This window comes from Anomaloglossus baeobatrachus, chromosome 10, assembly GCF_048569485.1.
Source record: "Anomaloglossus baeobatrachus isolate aAnoBae1 chromosome 10, aAnoBae1.hap1, whole genome shotgun sequence".
NCBI classification, from domain to species: domain Eukaryota; kingdom Metazoa; phylum Chordata; class Amphibia; order Anura; family Aromobatidae; genus Anomaloglossus; species Anomaloglossus baeobatrachus.
In genome coordinates this window covers 83,041,718-83,064,863 of record NC_134362.1, presented here as the reverse complement: position 1 = coordinate 83,064,863, position 23,146 = coordinate 83,041,718, and the positions used below count along the sequence as shown (strand labels likewise).

The window sequence follows — 23,146 nt, the reverse complement described above, 5'->3', positions numbered from 1 at the left end:
ATGCTAAGATAGTTAGAGATTGGTCTGGAGACCATGTGGATATCGCCACAAAGAGGTCTTCACTAACAAATGTCACAACTGTCTTATTATGTGGTTCAGATAATATAGTATGTTACATTAATTTGGTGAGGAAAATATTGGTACTGCCATTTTTCCAAAACGAGCCAAGAGCCGTTTTTCAACATGATGTCATGATGCATAGTGATTGTGCTACTTTAAGCTTCATTCCGCATGGCCAAAATTTTTTACCATGAACTGAAGTGTCTCTGAGCGCATTGGGGACATCATTATGAACAGCTGACAGAAGCAGATCTTGATAGTTTGCCAAAGTGTGTTCAGCATGGCAGAGCATTACTCAGACAACCACTAATAACCTTGCTGATAACACACCAAGACATGTAAGTGTGAGGATTTCTGCATGTGGTGCTCATAGTCACTACTGAATAAATTGAAATATTTGAAAACGTTTGTTTCCATTTTTTCATCATTTGTATATCATTAGCATGTCTATCGATCTTTTGATTTCCATAATTCCATCACTTTTCCTTTTATGTACGTATACACATATAATTATGCAATGTGACTTCATTGAAGTGGCAATGCAGTGATAATATATTTATGATTCTGCCATGTAGCATTGCTCTTTGCAGCTCAGGAGTTCCATTCAATTTCCATTGATTCCCCTTGGAGGTCATGATATTTGGTATTTATCCTCATTCACAAAGACTATTTAATCCTTTATTATGGACGCTTGTATTGGAATAGAGAAACAATTATGGGCCCTATTCATTAAGACTGGATTAGTGCGAGCATGCGCTCTACCTGATTCAACCATCTAATATCTTCTCTGTGGCAGTTATTAATTCATTGTTTATTGTAAGCTATAAAGTTTATTAGTTAATGTCTTCTTGGGCAATCAATGTCTTGCTGGATATGAAAGTGCGAAATTCACTACCCAGTGCATGATGCCACTTAATGAATTTGGCACATCTTTTAAGTAGTGTGTGCTTCACTGTGCTATGCCAGAGAGGCTACTTCAATCTGGGAGTAAAGTAGCATTTCTGACATACAAAATGCTGCCATATTTGATGACTTTAAAATGTGGGCATGACCCAGCTCCGCACGTTTTGACAGAGCTGGTTCAAAATGGCATACAAATGCTAAAAGTCTCAAACATTTTAGCAAATTGTACTAAAATTTTGTGACTTTTGAAAGTTTTACTCCACTTTTCTGGCCTAAAAGGTTTAATAAATTAGCACCTATGTGCTTTATGATGATATTTTTTCAAGGGGTATGAAATGACAGAACAGGGGCTCATAGGCTGGTCCTCAGACTTGAGGACCTGCGCTGTCACTTATTTCAAAGGTAAGCTTGATGGTAGATAGGTCTGAGCCCCCCGCGTGAAACTGATTCCTGTCCGAGCCCTGAACTTACTCCTCCTCTCCCCCACTCTTGGTGCAGGCAGGAAACAGTAACAGAACCCTAGAGAAATGACACGGAAAAGGGAGAACGAAAACTAGTATACACTGCACGCAAACACAAAAGAGAGAAAATATGTGTACAGGTGAATAACGAAAAAGGAAATAAACGCACAACAGGGGAATTTTCATACCACTCAAAATCGCAACTACAGATCACCACAAACAGGAATCGCTGGAGCTAAGCTGAAGTTATAGTCGACTCTGAATAATAAGATCAAGAATATTATATTGGGAAGAGATGGCTGTGATTGGTAATAAGCAACAGTTCCTAGCAGAATTCACCAGGTCAGCCGGAATTAACTCCTGCTGGGCTGAGCAACAGAGCACATGAAACAGCCGACGCCCAGCTCTGGCTGAATAACTAGGAGGCATCAGGTTGCCTGTCAGGCTCTGCGGTGTGAGCAGAGCCCACTGCCACCGTGACACCCAATGAGTTTGGACCTGAACACAGCATGACAGATTTTGGATAACAGAAGGGTCATATTTAGTTTTTGAAAAGAGGCTTCTACTTTTTCTACCTTCCCCTGCCTCGAGATGGTCTTAGAGGGGTTTTCCAGCTGATCAAGTTATCAACTTTCCACGGAATAGGCAATAACTTGAAGGTTCAACTTCTAAGAACTTTACTGATGCAAAGTGAGGGGCTAGGATAATGCTCTGCTTTAATAAATCAGTGATTGTGCCAACTCTGCATTCATTATCTATGAGACAGCCGAGTGCTGTACTGTATTATGTATTGTACATATTTCATCATGTTCTTATCTATAAACAATTGGTTTAAAAGAAACTCCAAGACAATGTTTAAGAAACAGATGTATCTGTATTTGTAACAAGCTAAAAAGGAAACATTCATGTTCAACATGTATTCAAATATCCACTATCTTACAAAGCTTTTCTTCAAAACATCCAGATCGATCTCATTATTGCTAAAAACTATTAACAAATGTATTATAGTTATAACATTTATATTTGTAACACTATCGTACAGTACAAACATCCATAATTTAGTGAAAATAAAACACCATGCTTTAGAAATGTAGCACATCTTCATGCTTTCCGAGTCCAAAAAGAAACTGAAGATGACTGTCATTAAGAAACTTTTGGAAATGTCATTTTACAGTGTTTTGTCTCCTGTTATGTTCAGCTTTCCATTGTTTATCTTGTGCTCTTCTACCGACTTATTATCCTCTGGATCGGCCCATGGAGGTCCATGTAACTGCTTAAAGTAAGAATTAAATCATTTAAAAGATGAAAAAAACAACAAATGACAAGTGAGACATTAATTGTTCTCTGCATAAACTCTAATTTCAGGTATATTGTTACTCTTAAAGGAATTGTCAAGAACATTTATAAAAGAGACTGTAACAAGTGCAAATTGTACTCACTGTTAAGATTCTTGCTGTTTTTTACACTCCCAACACTTGTCATATTACATCTCATATTTGATTTGCATACCGGTAATCACGTGGTATTGAAGGGTGTATCCTTTAAGAGTTAAAGAGGTTGGTCACTATTCCAACACCCAACACCCCCATCGATAAGTTGCTTCCAGCATTGGCAGCAGGCAGCTGGAAATGCTCAGTTCCTGGAGCTGCCCAACAACTGATAGTGACTACAGCCGGCTAATGCACATCCTCTCAAACAAGTTAATACAATGCTGACGAGCAGTACCGGGCCGCAGCAACTATCAATGGGACTGAGCATTTCCAGCTACCGCTGCAGTGTCCGATAACAGCCAATCGGCAGCGGATACCAGGTGTCGAATCCTAGCCAATCAGACATTAGTGACTTATCCTAAGGACAGGCCATAAATGTAAAATGTAGTGGACAACCTCTTTAATTATTCATTTGTTGGCCACCCGATAAGTATTAGCCAGGTAATATTGTAAAGCATAGAAATGACTGTGTGCCCATTTTAGAGGCAGTTTTTTACTTCTCGAGAAGAGCTATTCACATATATTTCTTAAGAATTTTAGATTAAGAATTCCAAAATATATTCTAGATTTCATATTTGTCCAATGCACAAACTAACATCTATAATATTTTAATTTAAAGAGAAAATAAAAGATATGGACTGACTTTGGGGGCATTTATTTTTACTTACTATAAATACTGAGAACAGGAGAACAACGAGTAATATGCTTCAATTATATATTTTTTATTCTTTAATATTTGCATAAATTGTGTATTCAAAAAGGAAAAATATATATATAACAATCAAGTACAAAAGGTGATAACACAAGCAAGAGGGAGATGTTAAAAAGGCACTTACATGAACTGTCTACCATGTAATGATTAAATGCTGCAAGAATAAAAAAGAAGAATCTGGGAGCAATATTGGATCAAAAGATCTCACATAAAAGGTTCATTAAATATCACTGTGGGGTGATGAAAATTGTTACACCAAAAAAGACCAAGGCATAGAACCCTAGAGGGGAGACCCCTCTTAAATTGTTACACTGGAGCAGTTAAGCAGGAACCTTGTCAGTAAAATGCCAAAGCACTGCTAAGCTGAACACATAGAAAATGTAATGGCATGGCCCCAGGTATAACCGCAATCAGAGGGAAAGATAATCTCAATTATATCTGGTAGTTAAACCATGGGATCAGTAAGCCATGAAGTAAAGAATGAAGCAGTGCAAGGCATATACAAAAAAGGGTCCTACATACTGCAAGTACAGTGCACGAAGCTCCAACAACATGCAGGAAGACAGGTCAAGTATGGTGATGAGGGGGTTATCCCTAAAAGACTCCAACGTACGTTTCACAATGTGTACTGTTGCTTCATCAGGGAGTGATTAAGCTCTCTGAACGGCAGGTTTAAATAGCCGTCCATGACTCCTTACAGCTGTATCCTGTCAGTGTATTTAAGCGGCGCATGTGCACATGACACCGCCAGAGCCCGAGAACCTCCACTAGCCATCATGACGTCAGCGAATGCGCGGGAGCAGGGACGCGTCTCCATAGCACCCGAGCATGCGCAGACACCACCCAGAGACGGCCGGGAGGAAAACAGACCAGCGGTGCCACGCACGCGCGCGTGTACTGCCCTGAGAGGGGCCCGGTCGCTTCCTCCGCTTGCTCGGGCCGAGACGCTCGAGGTCTGGGCTCGGGTTGTCGGTGGCACGAGCGCCTCCGGACCGGGGGCCACATCGCTCTTGTTAAAGGGGTAGGCGGTGGGGATGGTGGTTGTGTAACGGGTCGTGACGCCACCCACGGTTGTGGTGACGGGCGATGCACCACCGCTGCGGCTGAAGTGATGGCGGGCTCATCCAGGATCGGTGTTGCGGCCGCAGCCGATATGTTAGCCCCTCCGTGGGTAGGGGCGGTGTGTCCTGGGGCCCGGTGGGGGCACTGTAAGGGCTGATGTTGTTGTCGGGGTGCAGGGCGCCAAGCCATGGTGTAGTGTGTTGTGCCCGGATGGCACTGGTGTACTCACACTGAGTCACTGGTAAACCAAAGTTCAGGTCTGGTCGGTTCCCGCAGCCGGCTGCTGATGTCCCCCTGCGAGGTTGATGGTGGCCCCTTTTCCCGTGCACCTCTAGATGTTATGTTTCGGCTCCCCCTGCCTGAGCAGTGGTAGCCCGCTCCCCGGCGTTTAGCTGCCAGAGGAGCCCTCGGTTGCCTGCAGGCGCTGGCCTGTCAGGTGTTTGGCCCTTGGTGGTGGCGCTCACCCGGTCTCGGTGGGCTTTAGCCTTCTTTCGGGACCTTGGTTGTGGAAGAACCCATGAGGTCCGGCCAGCAATCAGTCAATTTGCCTATACTCAGTGGCTTCTAAGCTAGAACGGGGTCTGAGTACCCTCCTTTTGGTGCTCCGGTACACATTTGACTCCCCAGTTCGGGACAGGCAGGCTCCAACCCAAGCCCGATCCGTACGGTTCCGCCAGTTGCTGTACCGGTACTCCGGCAGACGGCCACCACAACACACCAACACCACACCAACAGACCTGAATCTAGATCTTGATCTATAGGAAGGTTGTTGCCATCTATATACTTGATTCAATTGCTGATCACGTAAATCACGTTGGAATTTCTTTATCTTAAAAGTTTGTATTTCCTTCTCCATTTTACCAAGTTCAAGATCAATATCACCATTGAACTTGGAAAGAGCCTCAGTAGATAATTTAGATTTGATCAATAGGAGAAGTTGTTCCATCTCCCTCTCCATATCTCCAATAGATGAGCTATTAAGCTCACTGAGGAGCTGTAGATACCCTCTCGAGCAGGCACTGGATAATTCCTCCCATTTAGTTTTAAAAGACTGGAAAGGAAGGAAAAACTTGAATGCATAGGCCTCTCGGAATCAAATTTCTCTGCGTGTACTTGTCAAGAAACGCACTCTTCCACCAGGTCTTAGTTTGTTTCCTCAATAGGTCCCTATATCATGTAATTGCCTCTTTAGTATCGACATCACCACCAACCTCTTCACCATTAGTACCAGCCGCCTCAAGTGCCGAGTTGAGTTGTGCGAGCCAAGCATCATCACGGGCTCTAAAATCCATAACAATTAAAAGGACAACTGTGGAAACCACAGATAGAAATGTTTCCGAGAAAGAGGGTACAGTAATCGCAGTATCAAGGGGGGCTACCTTAGGGCTAAGAACACTCCAAGATCCCAACTCCTTCTGACGAGACACGAGAACACATCCGACGGACTAGGTGTCAGGTTTATTACCAAATTCAATCACGAATGGCATAACATCAGGACTATTCTTAACCGACACTGGTCTATATTAAAGACTGATCCCTCTTTGAAAGTCTCCCTCTCCAAATACCCTTTCATGATGGCCAGAAGATCGGCCAATCTCCGCGATGTACTTGTTAGGATCCACTATGTTCCCCCAGTCTCTGGCTTCCTGGGCCTGACGAATCCTCGTGTTGGTTGTTTCCCATGCGGCCACTGTCTGGCCTGCAGCAATCTCCTCCAGAGCTCGGTTTTCTCATCGGCAGACGGCATACGTGAATTCCACATCAGAGATTATATCTCATGTGGTACTTCAAACGTGGTAGACTATGCCATCTGCGGATGCCCTCTGATTTATTTTGGTTTGACCTCTCGTGAATTGCGCATCCGCGTCCGAGAACACGTAAGGGACATTGCTGCGGCACAGACTGTGGATGATATTGCCTCTTTAAAAACTATACCTCACCACTTCCGATTGCACCATGGATGCGATCCTACATCATTGTCTATACGAGGTATTGAAGTAGTCCATGGTAGCATTAGGGGTGGCAACATTAAAAGAAGGTTGGCCCAATGTGAGACACGATTGATGGTGACACTTGGAACAGTCACCCCTTCTGGTCTCAATGAGGCTTTGAGCTTCGCTCGCTTCTTATGACCTCACCCCAGCTAAGTTTCTCCCTTTTTTCAGATTGTAGGGAAATATGTTTTTAATTTTATTATGCTTTTATGTCATTTATTTATTTATTCTCTTTTTTTCTCAGCTTTCATGCACTCTCTCATGCAGCTGGGATCTTGTCCTATTTCCTCCTTTCATGATCAACCGTCACATGAGGACATCTTGCTTGTGGACATTTACATTGGAATTCATACAGTGATTGGATCGGATATACATTACTACAATGAATGCATACGTGCTTATGAATGACTATGTATATTGCCATTTCTATTGTACCCTATCATGTCTGCATATAATACGTTATTACATTATGCTGTGCTCCCTCTGATTGTAAATATCTTGCTTACCCTTTCCTCTGTCATGGATGTGCGCGCGCGTGCGTGGTACCGCTGGTCTTTTTTCCTCCCGGCTGTCTCTGGGTGGTGTCTGCGCATGCTCAGGTGCTATGGAGACGCGTCCCCGCTCCCGCGCATGCGCTGACGTCATGATGGCTAGTGGAGGTTCTCGGTCTTGCGGTGTCATGTGCGCATGCGCCGCTTAAATCCACTGACAGGATACAGCTGTAAGGAGTCATGGACGGCTATTTAAAAATGCTGTTCAGAGAGCTTAATCACTCCCTGACGAAGCAACCGTACACATTGTGAAACGTACGTTTGAGTCTTTTAGGGATTAACCCCCTCCTCACCATACTTGACCTGTCTGCCTGCATGTTGTTGAGCTTTGTGCATATATATATATATATTTTTTTTTCTTTTTGACTACACAAAGTATTTATACAAATATTAAAGAATAAAAAATATATAATTGAAGCATATTACTCGTTGTTCTCCTGTTCTCATTCTGCTTAATTGAGTAGCTCGGCATTCTGGGAAGCGGTTCCTCATAGGATCCTCCCAGCTGCCTCTTTTGTCATTGTTGGATTTCATGTATTTACTATAAATACTGGTATTCTTTAATTAAAAGCACTTTACTTTAGGATTTCATTAAAAACTAGTGTAATTTCACTGGGAACGTATACTGCAGTCTACAAAGGTATTCCTATCCTTCAATGGAATACTTCCATCTTAGATACCTATGGCCTAGCTACAAGTTTTTTCAAGAATCTAATAGTAGCTGGTCCCACCTATGAGACCTGCACCTTCCTCTAGACTAAAGGCCACTTTACACACAAAGATAAATCTTTGGCAGATCTGTGGTTGCAGTGAAATCATGGACATATTGTTCCATTTGTACACAGCCACAAACCTGGCACTGATTGTCCACAATTTCACTGCAGCCACAGATCTGCCAAAGATTTATCTCTGTGTGTAAAGTGGCCTTAAGAGTACAATGCATGGTACTCTCAAGGTTGCATCTTTACTTTTCAAACATTTATGACATATGGACGCCTTGCTTCTAAGGGAGAAAAACTTTAATTTATAGCATCATATAAATAATAATACACCTTAAGGTTTGGGTCATGCCAGCATCTGTTCTCTCATCCGAGAAAATCGAGTCAATTATGGAAACACTTTACTCAAACTCTGATCAGATTATCATCAGCGTGTGATTCAATTTTCTCAGATAAGGAGATGATGGAGAAAAAAGTTCTCCATCTTCTCCATTGTGTCAGTCTGTGAAAATCCTGTTATCTGAGTGCAGTTAATGTTTTCACTGGACTCATTGATGTGTATGGCCAAATCTAATCCAATAATCGGATCCAACTTGAACATGCTGTGATTTTTTCCTCGCACCGACTTAGTATGCGGAAACAATCTGACGTGCACTTCCTTATTGAATAATATTGGTCCAAGTGTGATCCAATGTTTTGTGGGATTGCACTACGACTAAAAATACGGTCAAGTGCACACAAACCCTTACATTGTGCAAGAAGACTTATAGAAAGAATGTATAGAACATTAATGTGGTTGGTATGAATGCATATATTGAAAAGAAAGTCTTTGACCCCTTTACAAGCTAGGACATAAATATACAAATAGGTCTGATCAGCAGATATGTGGAGCTAACAGGCACAGGTGGATCACAAATCCACCCATGCCTATTAACCCTAGAACACGCAACCATAGAAATTTACATTAGAAAACAAGTAACCTATCAGGCCTGCAAGGCCCCAGGTATGCATTCTCGGGTTAACCCCTTAAATAGTGTTGTCTAACTTTGACAGTGCGATCACACACTCTCTGATGGGGATTGTGTTGTGCCTCGCTACCATTGGTGACCCCGTGAAGTGATCATGGGGCACCAATGGGCTGTCATGACCGACGGGGGTCTGCGGATGACCCCTGTTGCTGTCATGACTCACTTCCTGTGAATGTAGGCAGAGTGCACTCACAGTCGAACAGCATTTCTGGTGATCAGAGCAATGATCAGCAGAAGCAATCAAACAGTGCAGATATAAAGTCCCCTGAGGGGACAAATAATATCAATAAAAACTGTAAAAAAAAAGTTTTAAAATAATAACATTTAAAAAAAAAAACTTAAATAACCCCCATTTTGATCTATAGAAAATAAAAACAAAAAAAAACCCAAAATAAATATTTGGTATTGTCATGTTTAAAAATGCCTGATCTATGAAAATCTAAAATTAAATAACCTTATCGGTAACAGGCATAGTGAGAAAAAAAATCAAAACACCAGAATTACATTTTTTTTCAACAATGCATTAAAATGCAATAACGGGTGGTGAAAACATCGCATGTACACAAAAACAGTATAATTAAAAATGCCAGCTCATGAAGCAAAAAATAAGCCGTCATATATAGCCAGATCCCGAAAAATAAGAACGCTACAGGTCTCGGAAAATGGCAACAAAAGTGAAAATCTTTTTTTTTTTTTTTTTACAAACTTTTGATTTTTTTTCCACCACTTAGATAAAAGTAAAATTAGACATATTTTGTATCTACAAACTCATACTTACCTGGGGAATCATAATGCCTGGTCAGTTTTAAAATATAGGGAACATGGTAAATGAAAACCCAAAAAACAATCGTGCAATACCACTGTTTTTGCAATTTCAAATCACTTGGAATTTTTTTTTCCCATTTTCCAGTACAATATGGGGCAGAATGAATGGAGTAATTAAAAAGTGCAACTCGTATTGCAAAAAACAAGCCTCATATGGCTATATTGACGTAAAAATAAAAAGTTATGGCTCTTGGAATAAGGGGAGGAAAAGATAGAAATTGAAAATTGACGGGTATAAAAGGAGTTAATTTTCACTCGAAATATTAATTTCATGTAATTGTCACCATGCTGCAATGTACCTGGAAACCAGGATCCAATTCATTTCTTTTCTTTGTTAATGTTGCATTAAGATGGTGTAATCTGCAGATTTTCCCATCCTGAAACAAAGAAAAAAGAGAAACAATCAGCGATGAACATAGTAAAACTTCATGTAATTAAACGATTTCCATTGAAATGACTAATATTATGAAACATTAGAATTTGGCGTGACCTCTGTGATGAGCAGGTTGGTGCCCTATGACCAGAGATACACTAGAGGCGATGAGTAAACTTTCCAGCCACCATAAATAACTGTGGAGAATGGCTCCTGATGGTCAGACTGGCATTTCATCTCCCACAATGTTCACCCAGCAAAGTATTATTAAGACTAATGTCACAAGTTATCTCACCTACATGACAAAAGGAAAAAGTAAAATATGAAAGGAAAGATTTATAGATCGATGAATTTCATGTAATCTGACAAACTATTAACGGAAACACTTTTTACGAGTTTAGATTGTAAAGAAGGGTCATTCCTGTACAATTATAAAGTAAAAAATAAACATTATGGTAGTAATGGTGATAACAGTATGAGAATATCACCTAGAACAACTAATAAACACTGACAAATTCCATTAATCCTGAACTTCGGCCCTTCTGATTGTCAGACCAGTTATTGACTTGCGTTGCTTAAAATTGTTCTTCTAGAGCCTTATTGACTAAAAAATGGTTACTTCTGAGCCTTGTTAAGATTTGAGTTTGAATTTTACGGCAAAAGAGAGATTTATAGACACTAAACTGTATCTAGCACTGATAAGGGGAGGATTCGAAGGAAGAGGGAGAATGTGTGATGGATGTATCTGGCCCAGAAAGATTTATTTCCTGTGGTGATGGGGAATAAATGTAATGGGTAGTTGCTTCCCGGGTCAATCCTTGAATCGGTAATTGGTTTGGGCTACTTCCCCCAACCCCTATGTTGTATAAATGATAATGGATTATATGAATATAAATTGTAATTGGTGGTCACTCTGCCACTTTTCCGGTGGAATTCACCAAACCACTGCCACCATCCATCCTTCCCCTGTAACATATGGTTAAGACTTTAATGTTTTTGTTAATGATATATTGATCTTTCAAATTAAGTTTCAGCTGAAGGTTAGAATTCTGATTTTAAGGGGTTGTTTGATTAACTTAGGGCATCCTTAGCCTTTGTGATTCCTGAGTCGGGCAGAATGCTTTGCTGAGGAGCAACGGTTTAAAGAAAAAAAAAATTGAATTTAAAAAATGGTTAATGGTTGTTATTAGTGACGGGCAAATACCAAATAATCAGGTTCAGGTTATTCGAACCAAATAGCTAGTGCTATTCCAGTATTCATCATGAATTATAAACCTAATGCAAGTCTATGAGGAACCCAAGCATTTTTCTGGGAAAGCTTCAAGAAAAATGCTTGGGATCCCCATTGACTTGTATTAGGTTCGTTATTCATGACGAATACTAGAATAGTATTAGATGATAAAGAGAGTAATTTTAGCTCACCGTTATTCAATGTAGAGAAGCTATTCCAAGGTGGTGCATGGACAACGTATGAGGCAGACTTGTTACAGAAAAGGAGAATCCAGCAACACCCCCATCCATAGAGATTTTGAATTAAAAGTCCATTTGTTTCACTCTTATTAAAAGCATGGATGATGACAGAACACAGGGAGGATCGCAGCCTCCATATTATGCATTTTGAACAATGGACTTGTTCTTAGTCATAGTATAGCTAGCAATAACAGGTGTTTAAGTTATATAGAAAAAAAAGCCCAAGACATTCAGTAAAAGTCGATGTAGACACATGAACAAAAAACAAACAAAAAAAGACCTATGGGAATGTGTTCAGGATGCCAACAGCAAACAAAGTATACATGAAAGACAATAACCCCTTTATGATCAAGGACGTAACGGTACATCCTTGGTCATGTCGGGGTAATCACCACCGGCTGCTGCGGTGATCTGGCAGTGATCCCTGCACATGTCTGCTGATTTGAGCAGCAGACAAGTAGAGCTAACAGGTGTGGGTGGATTTGTAATACACCCACTCCTGTTAACCCCTTAGATTGCATTGTCAAAATGTGACAGCACAATTTAAATGGCCGCGGTGGGGAATGTGCCTTTCCCCGCCGCCATCGGAGGCCCCATGATGTGATCATGGGGAGCAGATGGTAGCCATGGTGCAAGCAGTCATGTGATAATCACTATCATAATAATCACTAATGTCACTATCATAACATTTCCTGTGTGAGGTGACAGAGCGCTGGATCTAACAGGAACGCTGCATTTCTGCTGATCAGAGCTTTGCCTCATTGAAAATAAAAGTTAAAAAAAATAAAAATATACACATATTTGTTATCGCCACGTTCACAAATACCTGATCTATCAAAACGTAAAATCAATTAATCTGATCGGCAAACGGCGTGGAAAGAAAAAAATTCCAAAAGCCAAAATTACTTATTTGCATTTAAAATGCAATATCAGGCGATCCAAAAGTAGTATCCGCACAAAAATGGTATAACTAAAAATGTCAGCTTAAGATGTAAAAATAAGCTGTTATTAAGCCCCAAAAGTTACAGCTCTTTGAAGAAGGGGAGCAAAAAATGAAAATGGAAAATCGTCAGGTGGGTGAAGGGGTTAAGTACAGCTGAGTTTAAAAATATTTGCTTTTAAGTTTATAGAGATATTAATTAAAAGAGTGGGCCAGAATTAAAGATGCAAATGGGACTTAAACTGATATTAAGTAATGCAATGAAAGTCTATAGTAGAATGCAGCAAGAGGCGGAAAAGAATAGGCTTTTGTGGTTTTAAATATGCCTTCTAGCCATTGATGTGACAAGCGTCCGATAGCCACGGTGCAAAGTATGAGCCTCCCCCCTGCCTGTTGGTCAGATGTACAGGTCATTGCAGGATTATGAATCTTAAAAAGACATACTAGTTGCCTACACTCCCCATTCATTATGTAGTAATGTCCCCCATCCTGGGCTACTTCCTGATAAATATATCCCCTGTCCTGGTATATTTCTCCCCATCCTGTTATACATGTCCCCCATTCTGGTATAAAAGCCTCCAATCCTGTTATACATGTCCCCCATCCTGGTATATAAGTATCCTTTCCTGGTATATGTCCCCCATCCTAGGCCCTATCCTGGTAAATATGTCCCCATCCTTGTATATATTTACTACATCCTGGTATATATGTCCTCCATCCTGGTATATATGTCCCTTATCCTGATATACATGTTCCCATCCTGGTAAATATGTCCTCATTATGGGCCCATCCTGGTATATATGTCTCAATCCTGGAATATATGTCTCCATCCTAGGTCTCATCCTGGCATATCAATTCCCAATTCTGAGCCCATGCTGGTATATATGCCCTTATCCTTGGCCCTTTCTTTGTATATACAGTCACCGTACTGTCTGTAACCCATAAATAAAATCTCTACTCTACTCTACCACCTTCTGCTTCCATGTTGCATGACATCCTCTATAGGCAGTGCCCAGTGGCAGATAGTTGACATATCATGTGCCCCAAGTTACTGTACTGCTGTTGTTAACAGCCAGCTGACAGCTTGTATTGCAGCTCAGGGACCCCACAAGTCTCTGGGCTACAATGCATTTTAGCTGGATGTGTGCCCTCAGATGCACAGCCTGCTGAAGCACGCACTGGGGTTGGTGAGCTCCTGTAACCCTAGGCCTGGTTGCGATCATTATTGCCCTGCTTCTGGCAGAAAATGGGAAGGACTTCTCAGTCAAACATAGTATAGCTTCCTTTTTTTGAGCAAGTCAGTACTTATGTGATGGTGGATAAAAGGAAAAAAATGTAGATAGATTTGACAATTGTAAACTTGTTAAGATGTGTCTCTGTGTGCCGACTGCTAATAGGTTGCATATTAGAACCCAACTACTGATTGGTCTGGCTGATACTTCCTGTGGAAACAGAGGTAACGGCTGCTGCTACTACAGTCAGTCTTTGGGCACAGAGCTGTGTACCTGCAGCTGCAGGTAAGCACAGATAATGCAGGACTGATTCATGAAAAGTAAAATTATTGATTTTTAAATTACATATATGTTACACCCCTGAACTAGTCAGGGTGTCACAGGGAACTGCACTCCTTTTTCTTATAGTGCAGAACTCGCCCTCCATGGTTCTGGTATCCTAACCTTTGGTATTGCTTCCATCAGCATATAAATAACCTTTATTCCTAAACTTGTAGGAGCAATAAAATTCACTCCAAGACACACAAGTTAGGTACTGAAAGCCATCACTAAGAGAGGTGAGTAAACACCCTGGTATTGTCGGTTAGCCCAAATAGGCAGGCGCCCAGAGGGGTCGCATATAGTGATGGCCAATAGAATAACAAACACATGAAAAAAACTAAACAAACATAAAGGAAAATAGTGTTGTTTGTAGGCAAAGGACAGTGGTCCAATTGGCAGAAAAAACACAACATACAAAATAATACCTAAAAAAACAATCAAAGTACAATGCACTCCATTTGCTGACAGTGGTCAGTCATACAGATATACGCAATGTAATCAATTTAAGGCATTAAAAAAGGAATGGTCTCACCCAATCCCTTTTGATGGAGGGACACGCAGTCTCTAGATCCTGAGTAGTGGATATGTCCGCCATGTACTGGCCCTACCACCTACCAGATATAAAATAACAAAAGACTGCTGCCCCAGACTTCCGTCCTGACAAGGACGGACCACAACTAGGTCTCAAGCTGGACCCCTATGCTGACCCTGATGACATCCCGGCGTCCCGACGCGTTTCGTCACTAAGACTCCTCAGGGGACATGATAGTCTTCAGTCAGGTCCTTGCTGCCAGCCCTCACCAAACCATAGTGTCAAAGGTTCTGGCGTGGTCGAGAATGGGGTCATTTAAACCTGTGAGTGATGTCATTGCTCCAATCAGAAGCTACATTCCACCTGATGCTTAATTAATCAAAATCAAGTGGATATCCTCATATGGGTATGGATTAAACCTGTGCAGAACACACCCCTAACCGGGTGTATAACTGCAACAGGTGCAGAAACAGGAGTCCTCCCCACATCCCCTCCAATCATATGTTTACTTACATCCTGCCGGGAGGCACATCGCATGTGCGCCGGCATCATGGGGGAGGGGGACCTCCTCACAGAACAGGTGTTACATTCACATCAGACCCGGGACGCACATCCAGTATGCACCAGCATCAGAGGGGAGGAACTTCCTCTCTGCTCGGATGCGAGTCCACTTCCGGCCGGGGACGCACATCCCGTGTGCGCCAGTAACAGGGCGGGACTTCCTCTCTCCTCGGATGATGATGCACATCCGGCCGGGGACGCACATCTCGTGTGCGCCCTTCTCAGGGGGGAGGGACTTCCTGTGGGCCGTGATCACATGATCGGGAGATTCCCGCATCACTTCCGGTCCCCGATGTCAATCATTACACCACACGGAGCAGCTCCCACATGCATAGATAGTAGGGGAGGTACTCCCATTGTCAATAAACACGTCATCGGCGGTGGGCGTCAAGGCTACACCACGTATTCCCACCCACTCCGAAGCCCAGTATGGAGATAAGAGGACCGCCCCCTCTCCATGGGGATACGGTCCAATCGACGTATATATGCCATACCATGCATAGCCTTCCACCCCCATGAACATCAACAATAAGGGGCAGAATATTGCACAGGGGCATATAGCCAATAGGCCTCATCGAAAAAAATCACCATACCTCATGTGGGCGTGTTTAGGGGATTTCTCAGACACCTGAATACCTTAACCATAAAGGTTACATAAACTAAATCCAATCCAATAGGAAATTCAAATCCACAAGGTGCTGTTATATTATCACATATGCATGCAACTGATTGACAGGTGCATACATAATACTTGTGACAATTATTGATGAATTATAGGGAAGGCAAGAATGGATTTCTTGCCCTAATTGCCCGAAAGATATATAAAGGTGTGAAAGGATTAAAGTGGCAGCGAAAAACTCTCCATAGGAAACTAAATAAAGCTGTTGAATAGTAGCTGCTCATTTAGGCCTTTGGGGGAGAGGGTTTCTAATTGGAAGATCCATTTTGTCTCCCTTTGCAGGATGAATCTATCCCAATCCCCCCCTCTCTTTGGTCTCAGGACTTTGTCAATTCCAGTAAACCTCAGGACACTGGCATCTCCGCCATGTTTTTCAATGACGTGTCTAGCCACCGCCGTGTCCCTACGATGTTCAACATCACCAAGGTGTTCACCAATCCTCCGTCTGAATTCACGGATGGTTTTACCAATATATTCAAGACCACAGATGCAATCAATTTTGTAAACAACCCCCTGTGTACGGCAGTTGATAAAGTGCCGAATAACAAACTCTCTCAGGTTTACATTGCTTCTGAATGTTTTGGTGGTTTGTATCACCGGGCACGCAATACAACCTGAGCACTTAAAACATCCCTTAACTCCTCTTGTCAGCCAATTCTCCTCGACTGACCGTGAAAAATGACTATGGACCAGCCGGTCTGAGAGGGATTTACCCCTCTTATATGTAATTTGTGGTCTAGTCGGGAGAATCGGACACAGATCCTTGTCCATTTGCAGGATGGCCCAGTGTTTACCTAATATCCGGCGTACATTATCCGCCCCGTTGTTAAAGGTAGTTATAAATCTGGTTATGCCATACTGAGTCTCCTCCATTTTTTTAGGGACCAGAAGTTCAGTTCTAGGCCTTTCCCTTGCCACATTATAGGCTCTTTTAATGATTGTATTTGGGTATCCCCTCTCCTGGAACTTAACTCCCAGGTCATTCGCCTGTGTGTGGAAATCACCGTCTCTGGAACAATTTCTTCTAACACGAAGAAACTGTCCCTTCGGTATACCCCTTTTTAGATGTTGTGGGTGGCTACTGTCCCAACGGAGAAGGGAATTAGAGGCTGTTGGTTTGTAATAAGTGCATGTCTGCAAATTCCCCATTAGGTCTTTCTGAATGAGAACATCCAAAAAGGGGAGGGAGCCTCCCTCCTCAAAAGCTGATGTAAACCTTAGACCAATAGTGTTCCTATCCAGACCCGCCACATAATCAGACAACTCTTCCCTGGCGCCATTCCAGACCACCAGGATGTCGTCTATGTAGCGGGCCCAGATCTCAAAATATGATGTTACTTCCTCCGTTTCAGATGTAAAGATCATAGTCTCCTCCCACCAATAATTGTCACAAGTATTATGTATGCACCTGTCAATCAGTTGCATGCATATGTGATAATATAACAGCACCTTGTGGATTTGAATTTCCTATTGGATTGGATTTAGTTTATGTAACCTTTATGGTTAAGGTATTCAGGTGTCTGAGAAATCCCCTAAACACGCCCACATGAGGTATGGTGATTTTTTTCGATGAGGCCTATTGGCTATATGCCCCTGTGCAATATTCTGCCCCTTATTGTTGATGTTCATGGTGGTGGAAGGCTATGCATGGTATGGCATATATACGTCGATTCTACCGTATCCCCATGGAGAGGGGGCGGTCCTCTTATCTCCATACTGGGCTTCGGAGTGGGTGGGAATGCGTGGTGTAGCCTTGACGCCCACCGCCGATGACGTGTTTATTGACAATGGGAGTACCTCCCCTACTATCTATGCATGTGGGAGCTGCTCCGTGTGGTGTAATGATTGACATCGGGGACCGGAAGTGATGCGGGAATCTCCCGATCATGTGATCACGGCCCACAGGAAGTCCCTCCCCCCTGAGAAGGGCGCACACGAGATGTGCGTCCCCGGCCGGATGTGCATCATCATCCGAGGAGAGAGGAAGTCCCGCCCTGTTACTGGCGCACACGGGATGTGCGTCCCCGGCCGGAAGTGGACTCGCATCCGAGCAGAGAGGAAGTTCCTCCCCTCTGATGCTGGTGCATACTGGATGTGCGTCCCGGGTCTGATGTGAATGTAACACCTGTTCTGTGAGGAGGTCCCCCTCCCCCATGATGCCGGCGCACATGCGATGTGCCTCCCGGCAGGATGTAAGTAAACATATGATTGGAGGGGATGTGGGGAGGACTCCTGTTTCTGCACCTGTTGCAGTTATACACCCGGTTAGGGGTGTGTTCTGCACAGGTTTAATCCATACCCATATGAGGATATCCACTTGATTTTGATTAATTAAGCATCAGGTGGAATGTAGCTTCTGATTGGAGCAATGACATCACTCACAGGTTTAAATGACCCCATTCTCGACCACGCCAGAACCTTTGACACTATGGTTTGGTGAGGGCTGGCAGCAAGGACCTGACTGAAGACTATCATGTCCCCTGAGGAGTCTTAGTGACGAAACGCGTCAGGACGCCGGGATGTCATCAGGGTCAGCATAGGGGTCCAGCTTGAGACCTAGTTGTGGTCCGTCCTTGTCAGGACGGAAGTCTGGGGCAGCAGTCTTTTGTTATTTTATATCTGGTAGGTGGTAGGGCCAGTACATGGCGGACATATCCACTACTCAGGATCTAGAGACTGCGTGTCCCTCCATCAAAAGGGATTGGGTGAGACCATTCCTTTTTTAATGCCTTAAATTGATTACATTGCGTATATCTGTATGACTGACCACTGTCAGCAAATGGAGTGCATTGTACTTTGATTGTTTTTTTAGGTATCATTTTGTATGTTGTGTTTTTTCTGCCAATTGGACCACTGTCCTTTGCCTACAAACAACACTATTTTCCTTTATGTTTGTTTAGTTTTTTTCATGTGTTTGTTATTCTATTGGCCATCACTATATGCGACCCCTCTGGGCGCCTGCCTATTTGGGCTAACCGACAATACCAGGGTGTTTACTCACCTCTCTTAGTGATGGCTTTCAGTACCTAACTTGTGTGTCTTGGAGTGAATTTTATTGCTCCTACAAGTTTAGGAATAAAGGTTATTTATATGCTGAGATTGTACCCCATCTATATTTGGATTGCTATTTTATTGCTTCCATCAGCATCCAAATCCCAGGATAGGGGTCAGGCAGACTGGTGGGAAGGATTATAGTCAGTTGAGTGGTAGCCCTCAGAGAGTGAGGAGCTAGGGGAGTTGTAGCTCCCTGGGAGACTTTGGCTAGATCGCAGACGGTGGTCTGGGACCGGAGGAGTCGGAGACCCGGTTGAAGGGTATTGGTGAAAGGTGTCAGACTTAGTTTTGGAGAACGGTCGGCACCAGAATATCTAGTAACCGTACTGGTACCGAGCACAGCAGGGTACTAGACCCTAGATCAGGGAGTAGCTTCACGCAAACTGATAATTAATCTGGGGAGGATAGTCTCTTTATGAACTTTCCCCAAGAGCTCAGAGATCAAAGGCACCAACACAACGAGGGGGATAGGGCTTTCCAACCCATGCGGCCCACTGAAATCCCAAGTGTGAGCCATCGAGAGCACAGCTCCTCTATCAAGGCATAGGAAGCGGGACCCTGTAAGCTTCAAGCCGAGGTCTAAAATCAGTGCATGGAGGCAAGTCAGGACCACCAGTGATTACAAAGGGAACGGATTCCCGGACGAGTTCCCCAGAACGGCAGCGGCACCCAGAGACTTGGTTTACTCATGTCTCAGAGTCTATTTGATGGTCGCACCAACATCCACACGGCCTAAATGAGTACGCTGCATTCTCCCCTCCCCTGCATCCTCCCTGCCACACAGACTGCACCACGCTCCCCTATATCTCCACTATCCAGAGTCCCAGAGTTTGTGGAGGGAACGTCATCTAGCTGCCCCACTCCATCCTCCCCGGGTACTCCCACCAGCAGCAGCGGTACTCCCCTTTACTAGGAACCACAGGTGGCATCACGAACATTAACCCCTCTGTAAATAGCCCCCTTCTTATTTTCGAGTGTCCGCAAGCCCCCGGGTCCAAAGACCCTCGAGCAACAGCAGACCCCGGATCCGAGTAGTCCTGACTACTGCAGGGGCGGTACATATAGCTTAATACCCAAGCTCATTGCATGTACTTCTGTATATTTTTGTTTTGTTTTTATTGTTTTTATTTATTGTGGTCTTTTATTGCTTTATTGATTATTGTTTGAACTTATTTCTTAAGGTAGGCAATTGTTAAATTTAATTTTCTCCTACAGCCTTTAAAAGTTTATCCTTAATGGCAGTCTGTCAAAAGGTTTTAGCTATGTAATCTTAAGACAGCATGCTGTAGAGATTATAACACAGATTTCAGGGATGTGTCTCTTATCAAGCTCCATTCTGTTGTTTTCTTTGCAATGGTTGTATTAGCACCAGAACGTTATCACTGCTTGGAATACATCAGCTATAGCTGACCTAGACCTAGATTGACCACACCCCTTTTCTGCTAAGTAGCTCACTGTCTATAGACAATATATATAGAGAGTCTGGATTGGGCGTAGTAAGCTCTCTCTTAGCTCTGCTTCACCGCTATATCTAAAAACATTTAATGTGTCAAAAACACTGCACCTGTTAAACTGAGTGATCCACTGTTGTATTTAAGGGTTTTTTTTGCCTACATCAAACTTTTATCCTTGAACTACTATTTTTTTGTCTTGATGTTGCAAGGTGACTAAAAGGATATATAGCAAGATCCATTGAAATATACTATATATATACACAAACAATAATGAACCCTTAGTATAACTAACAGGGAGAAGAAGTTTGAGCTGACTTTGGAGCCAATCCCCTTTTTTCTCCACAGTGAGTTGTAAGTTGGTTAACTAATATGTATATTTAGTAGATACAAAGTGTGGACCTTCCAGATCTCTTTTTCAAGACAATGCAGTGGCAATGTATCCACTTAAAATGAAAGGCCATCCTGTATCCTTTATAATGGATTTATAAAATCAGGAGGTGGTTAGAGGCATATAAAGCTATTGTCTCAAATGAAAGAAAGTGGGTGACATGAACCAACATCATAAAGAAGGGATTCCTGCAGGAACCCCTAAAGAGATTCTCCAGGATTCTATATTGATGATCTATCCTTAGGATAAGTTATCAATGTTTGATTGGTGGAAGTGCGACATCTGTCAAGCCTGTCAATTAGCTGTTCCTGATGCCACCACTGCCAGCCAAAACTATTCAGTTATGGAGCTACACAGAACAGCTCTGTCAATGGGAAAAGTGGCCGTCACCAGGTATTGCATATCTACCCTCTACTGATTCGAATAGGGGCGGATATGCAATACCCAGTTGTGGCCTTTATATACAGTAGTTGACAGAGGTGTGCTCCAAAAATGAGTAGTTCCCATTGGCAGCAGTATCGGAATGAGATGATTGATGGGGGCGTGCAGGGTGTCTAACCCTCACATCAGACATTGATGATCTGTCTTAAAGATATGTCATCAATGTTAAAGTCTAGGCCAACTCATTTAATCTCTCTGTATGTCTTTTGCCCAGAGTATGGTATTCTGAACTGACAGTAATAATACAATGGTGACAGTCGAGGTGAAAACAATGCCACGCTTGATGCCCAGGTGACAATTTTCCCAATCCCAAGTCTGTCAGTCCATCACATCACTTGTACATAAATGCATGTAGACATCCTGGATAGTTTATTTCCATACATATCGTATCATTTTTCCCACTCAATAGAAAATATTTCTATAAATCTTTACAGTGCGGATAGTTTTGTCATTTACAATATGTTGCCTATAAAATGATACGAAATTGTTTTGCTGTCCTGACATTTATAGAACCAGCTGCTTTCTGTGGCAGTAAAAGATACAGTAGATCTATACATTAGTCACACAGAACGGTGGAATAATTCACCTGTAACGGGAGGTTTCACCTCAGAGAGAGCGCTGCTCTGGAGCGTTCCGAGCATTAATGAATCTTGTTTATCAGTAAATAAGAATTTTCTTGTCAAGTTGGATGATATATTCTGAGCCTATATATGTCTCTTTTCTTACCTGTTTGCCATAGAAGAAGAATTGTTAAAGAGCGAGGCTTTGGTTGAAGCTCCTGACCCATGTTGTAATTGCTGTGCCTTAATCCACATCAAATAATAGAAAAATAACTGGCACTCAAAACAGGACAACAAGAGAAAGTCCCATTTTGAGTGCCGGAGTTATTTTTCTCTTACTAGTGTTTTTCTTTCTCATGAGCACCGCTTTACAGTTGAGCCAGGCATTCCCTGATTAATCCACATCATAGGCATGATTGGCTCTTCTTTCACCTGCAACAGAATTTTTCCCCTATCCCTGTCCGTTTTTATTCATCCTACACCACTGAATTTGGAGTACGTGGCCCACCAGCCCCAGCTAAACCATTAACTCACATATGTACCCAATTTTTTTTTTAAGGTCCCTATGTGATGACATTTTGTGTGGTATTTATGTGACGCCCTGGGCAAGCCAGGGGTCACAGGTCATAACACCACACCAGGGGGTGGGCCAGGCGATTGGCTCCGCCCACCGAGGAGTTCACAGCCCTGGAGGCGGGAAAACCAGCCGGTTAAGCTAGGGAAGTGAAGGAGTGAAGAGATGAAGTGGAGAGATGAGTTTAGGAGGAGGAAGTAGAAGGAAGTGAAGTGGTAAAAGAGGACAGTGAGAGGAGTGACAGAAAGTGGAACAGTTAAGAAAGCCTGAAGCTGGTCCGGGTGTGTGCCCCGGACTGAGAGACAGCAAGGTCAGCAGACGGCGGTGACTGTCTGCAGGGGTGACTGCTTGGAGGTTGCTGGAAGGACCGAGGACGGGTGGTGGCCCGGCGGTACCGGAGTGGTATACGAAGAGCAGTCAGCACCAGTGACAGGGGCCTTTCGGATCCCGGCAAGGCTAGGAGTCGCCGTGAATTTGCCAAATCCTTTAGTGAAGGGGACCTCTGGGTCTCCCAACAAGCAAGTCCCGATTGAAGGCAACAGTCCAACCGTTACAGAGAGACACCGCCACCGCCAGGGCACCAGTTTCTCAGGGCCAGTGCCTGCTGGCAAAGTAGGGCTCCTCCGGCACATATCCAAGCCGGGGAGCGGGTTACTGGTGGGAACCCATCGCAACCATCATCATCTTAGGTGCAGGAAAAGGGACCGTCACCGTCAACTACTGGGGAAAAGCAAGTGCAGCCGTCCGTGGGAACTGTCTTTC

General features: G+C 43.1%; 1 protein-coding gene across 2 annotated transcripts in view; it reads right to left on the bottom strand.

The window, feature by feature from the left end:
- Nucleotides 1-2,348: 2,348 nt before the first annotated feature.
- LUZP2 (leucine zipper protein 2) overlaps nt 2,349-23,146 on the bottom strand; it is a 1,194,427-nt gene continuing 1,173,629 nt past the window's right edge. Inside the window, exons 11-12 of one of the 2 annotated variants that reach the window (XM_075325480.1) lie at nt 10,105-10,182; nt 2,349-2,697 (exon numbers count right to left, since the gene is read on the bottom strand). In XM_075325480.1, coding sequence (XP_075181595.1) covers nt 2,593-2,697; nt 10,105-10,182 — 183 coding nt within the window. In that variant the 3' untranslated portion in view covers nt 2,349-2,592. The remainder of the gene's footprint in view (nt 2,698-10,104; nt 10,183-23,146) is intronic. The other variant, XM_075325479.1, reaches the window with a different exon arrangement.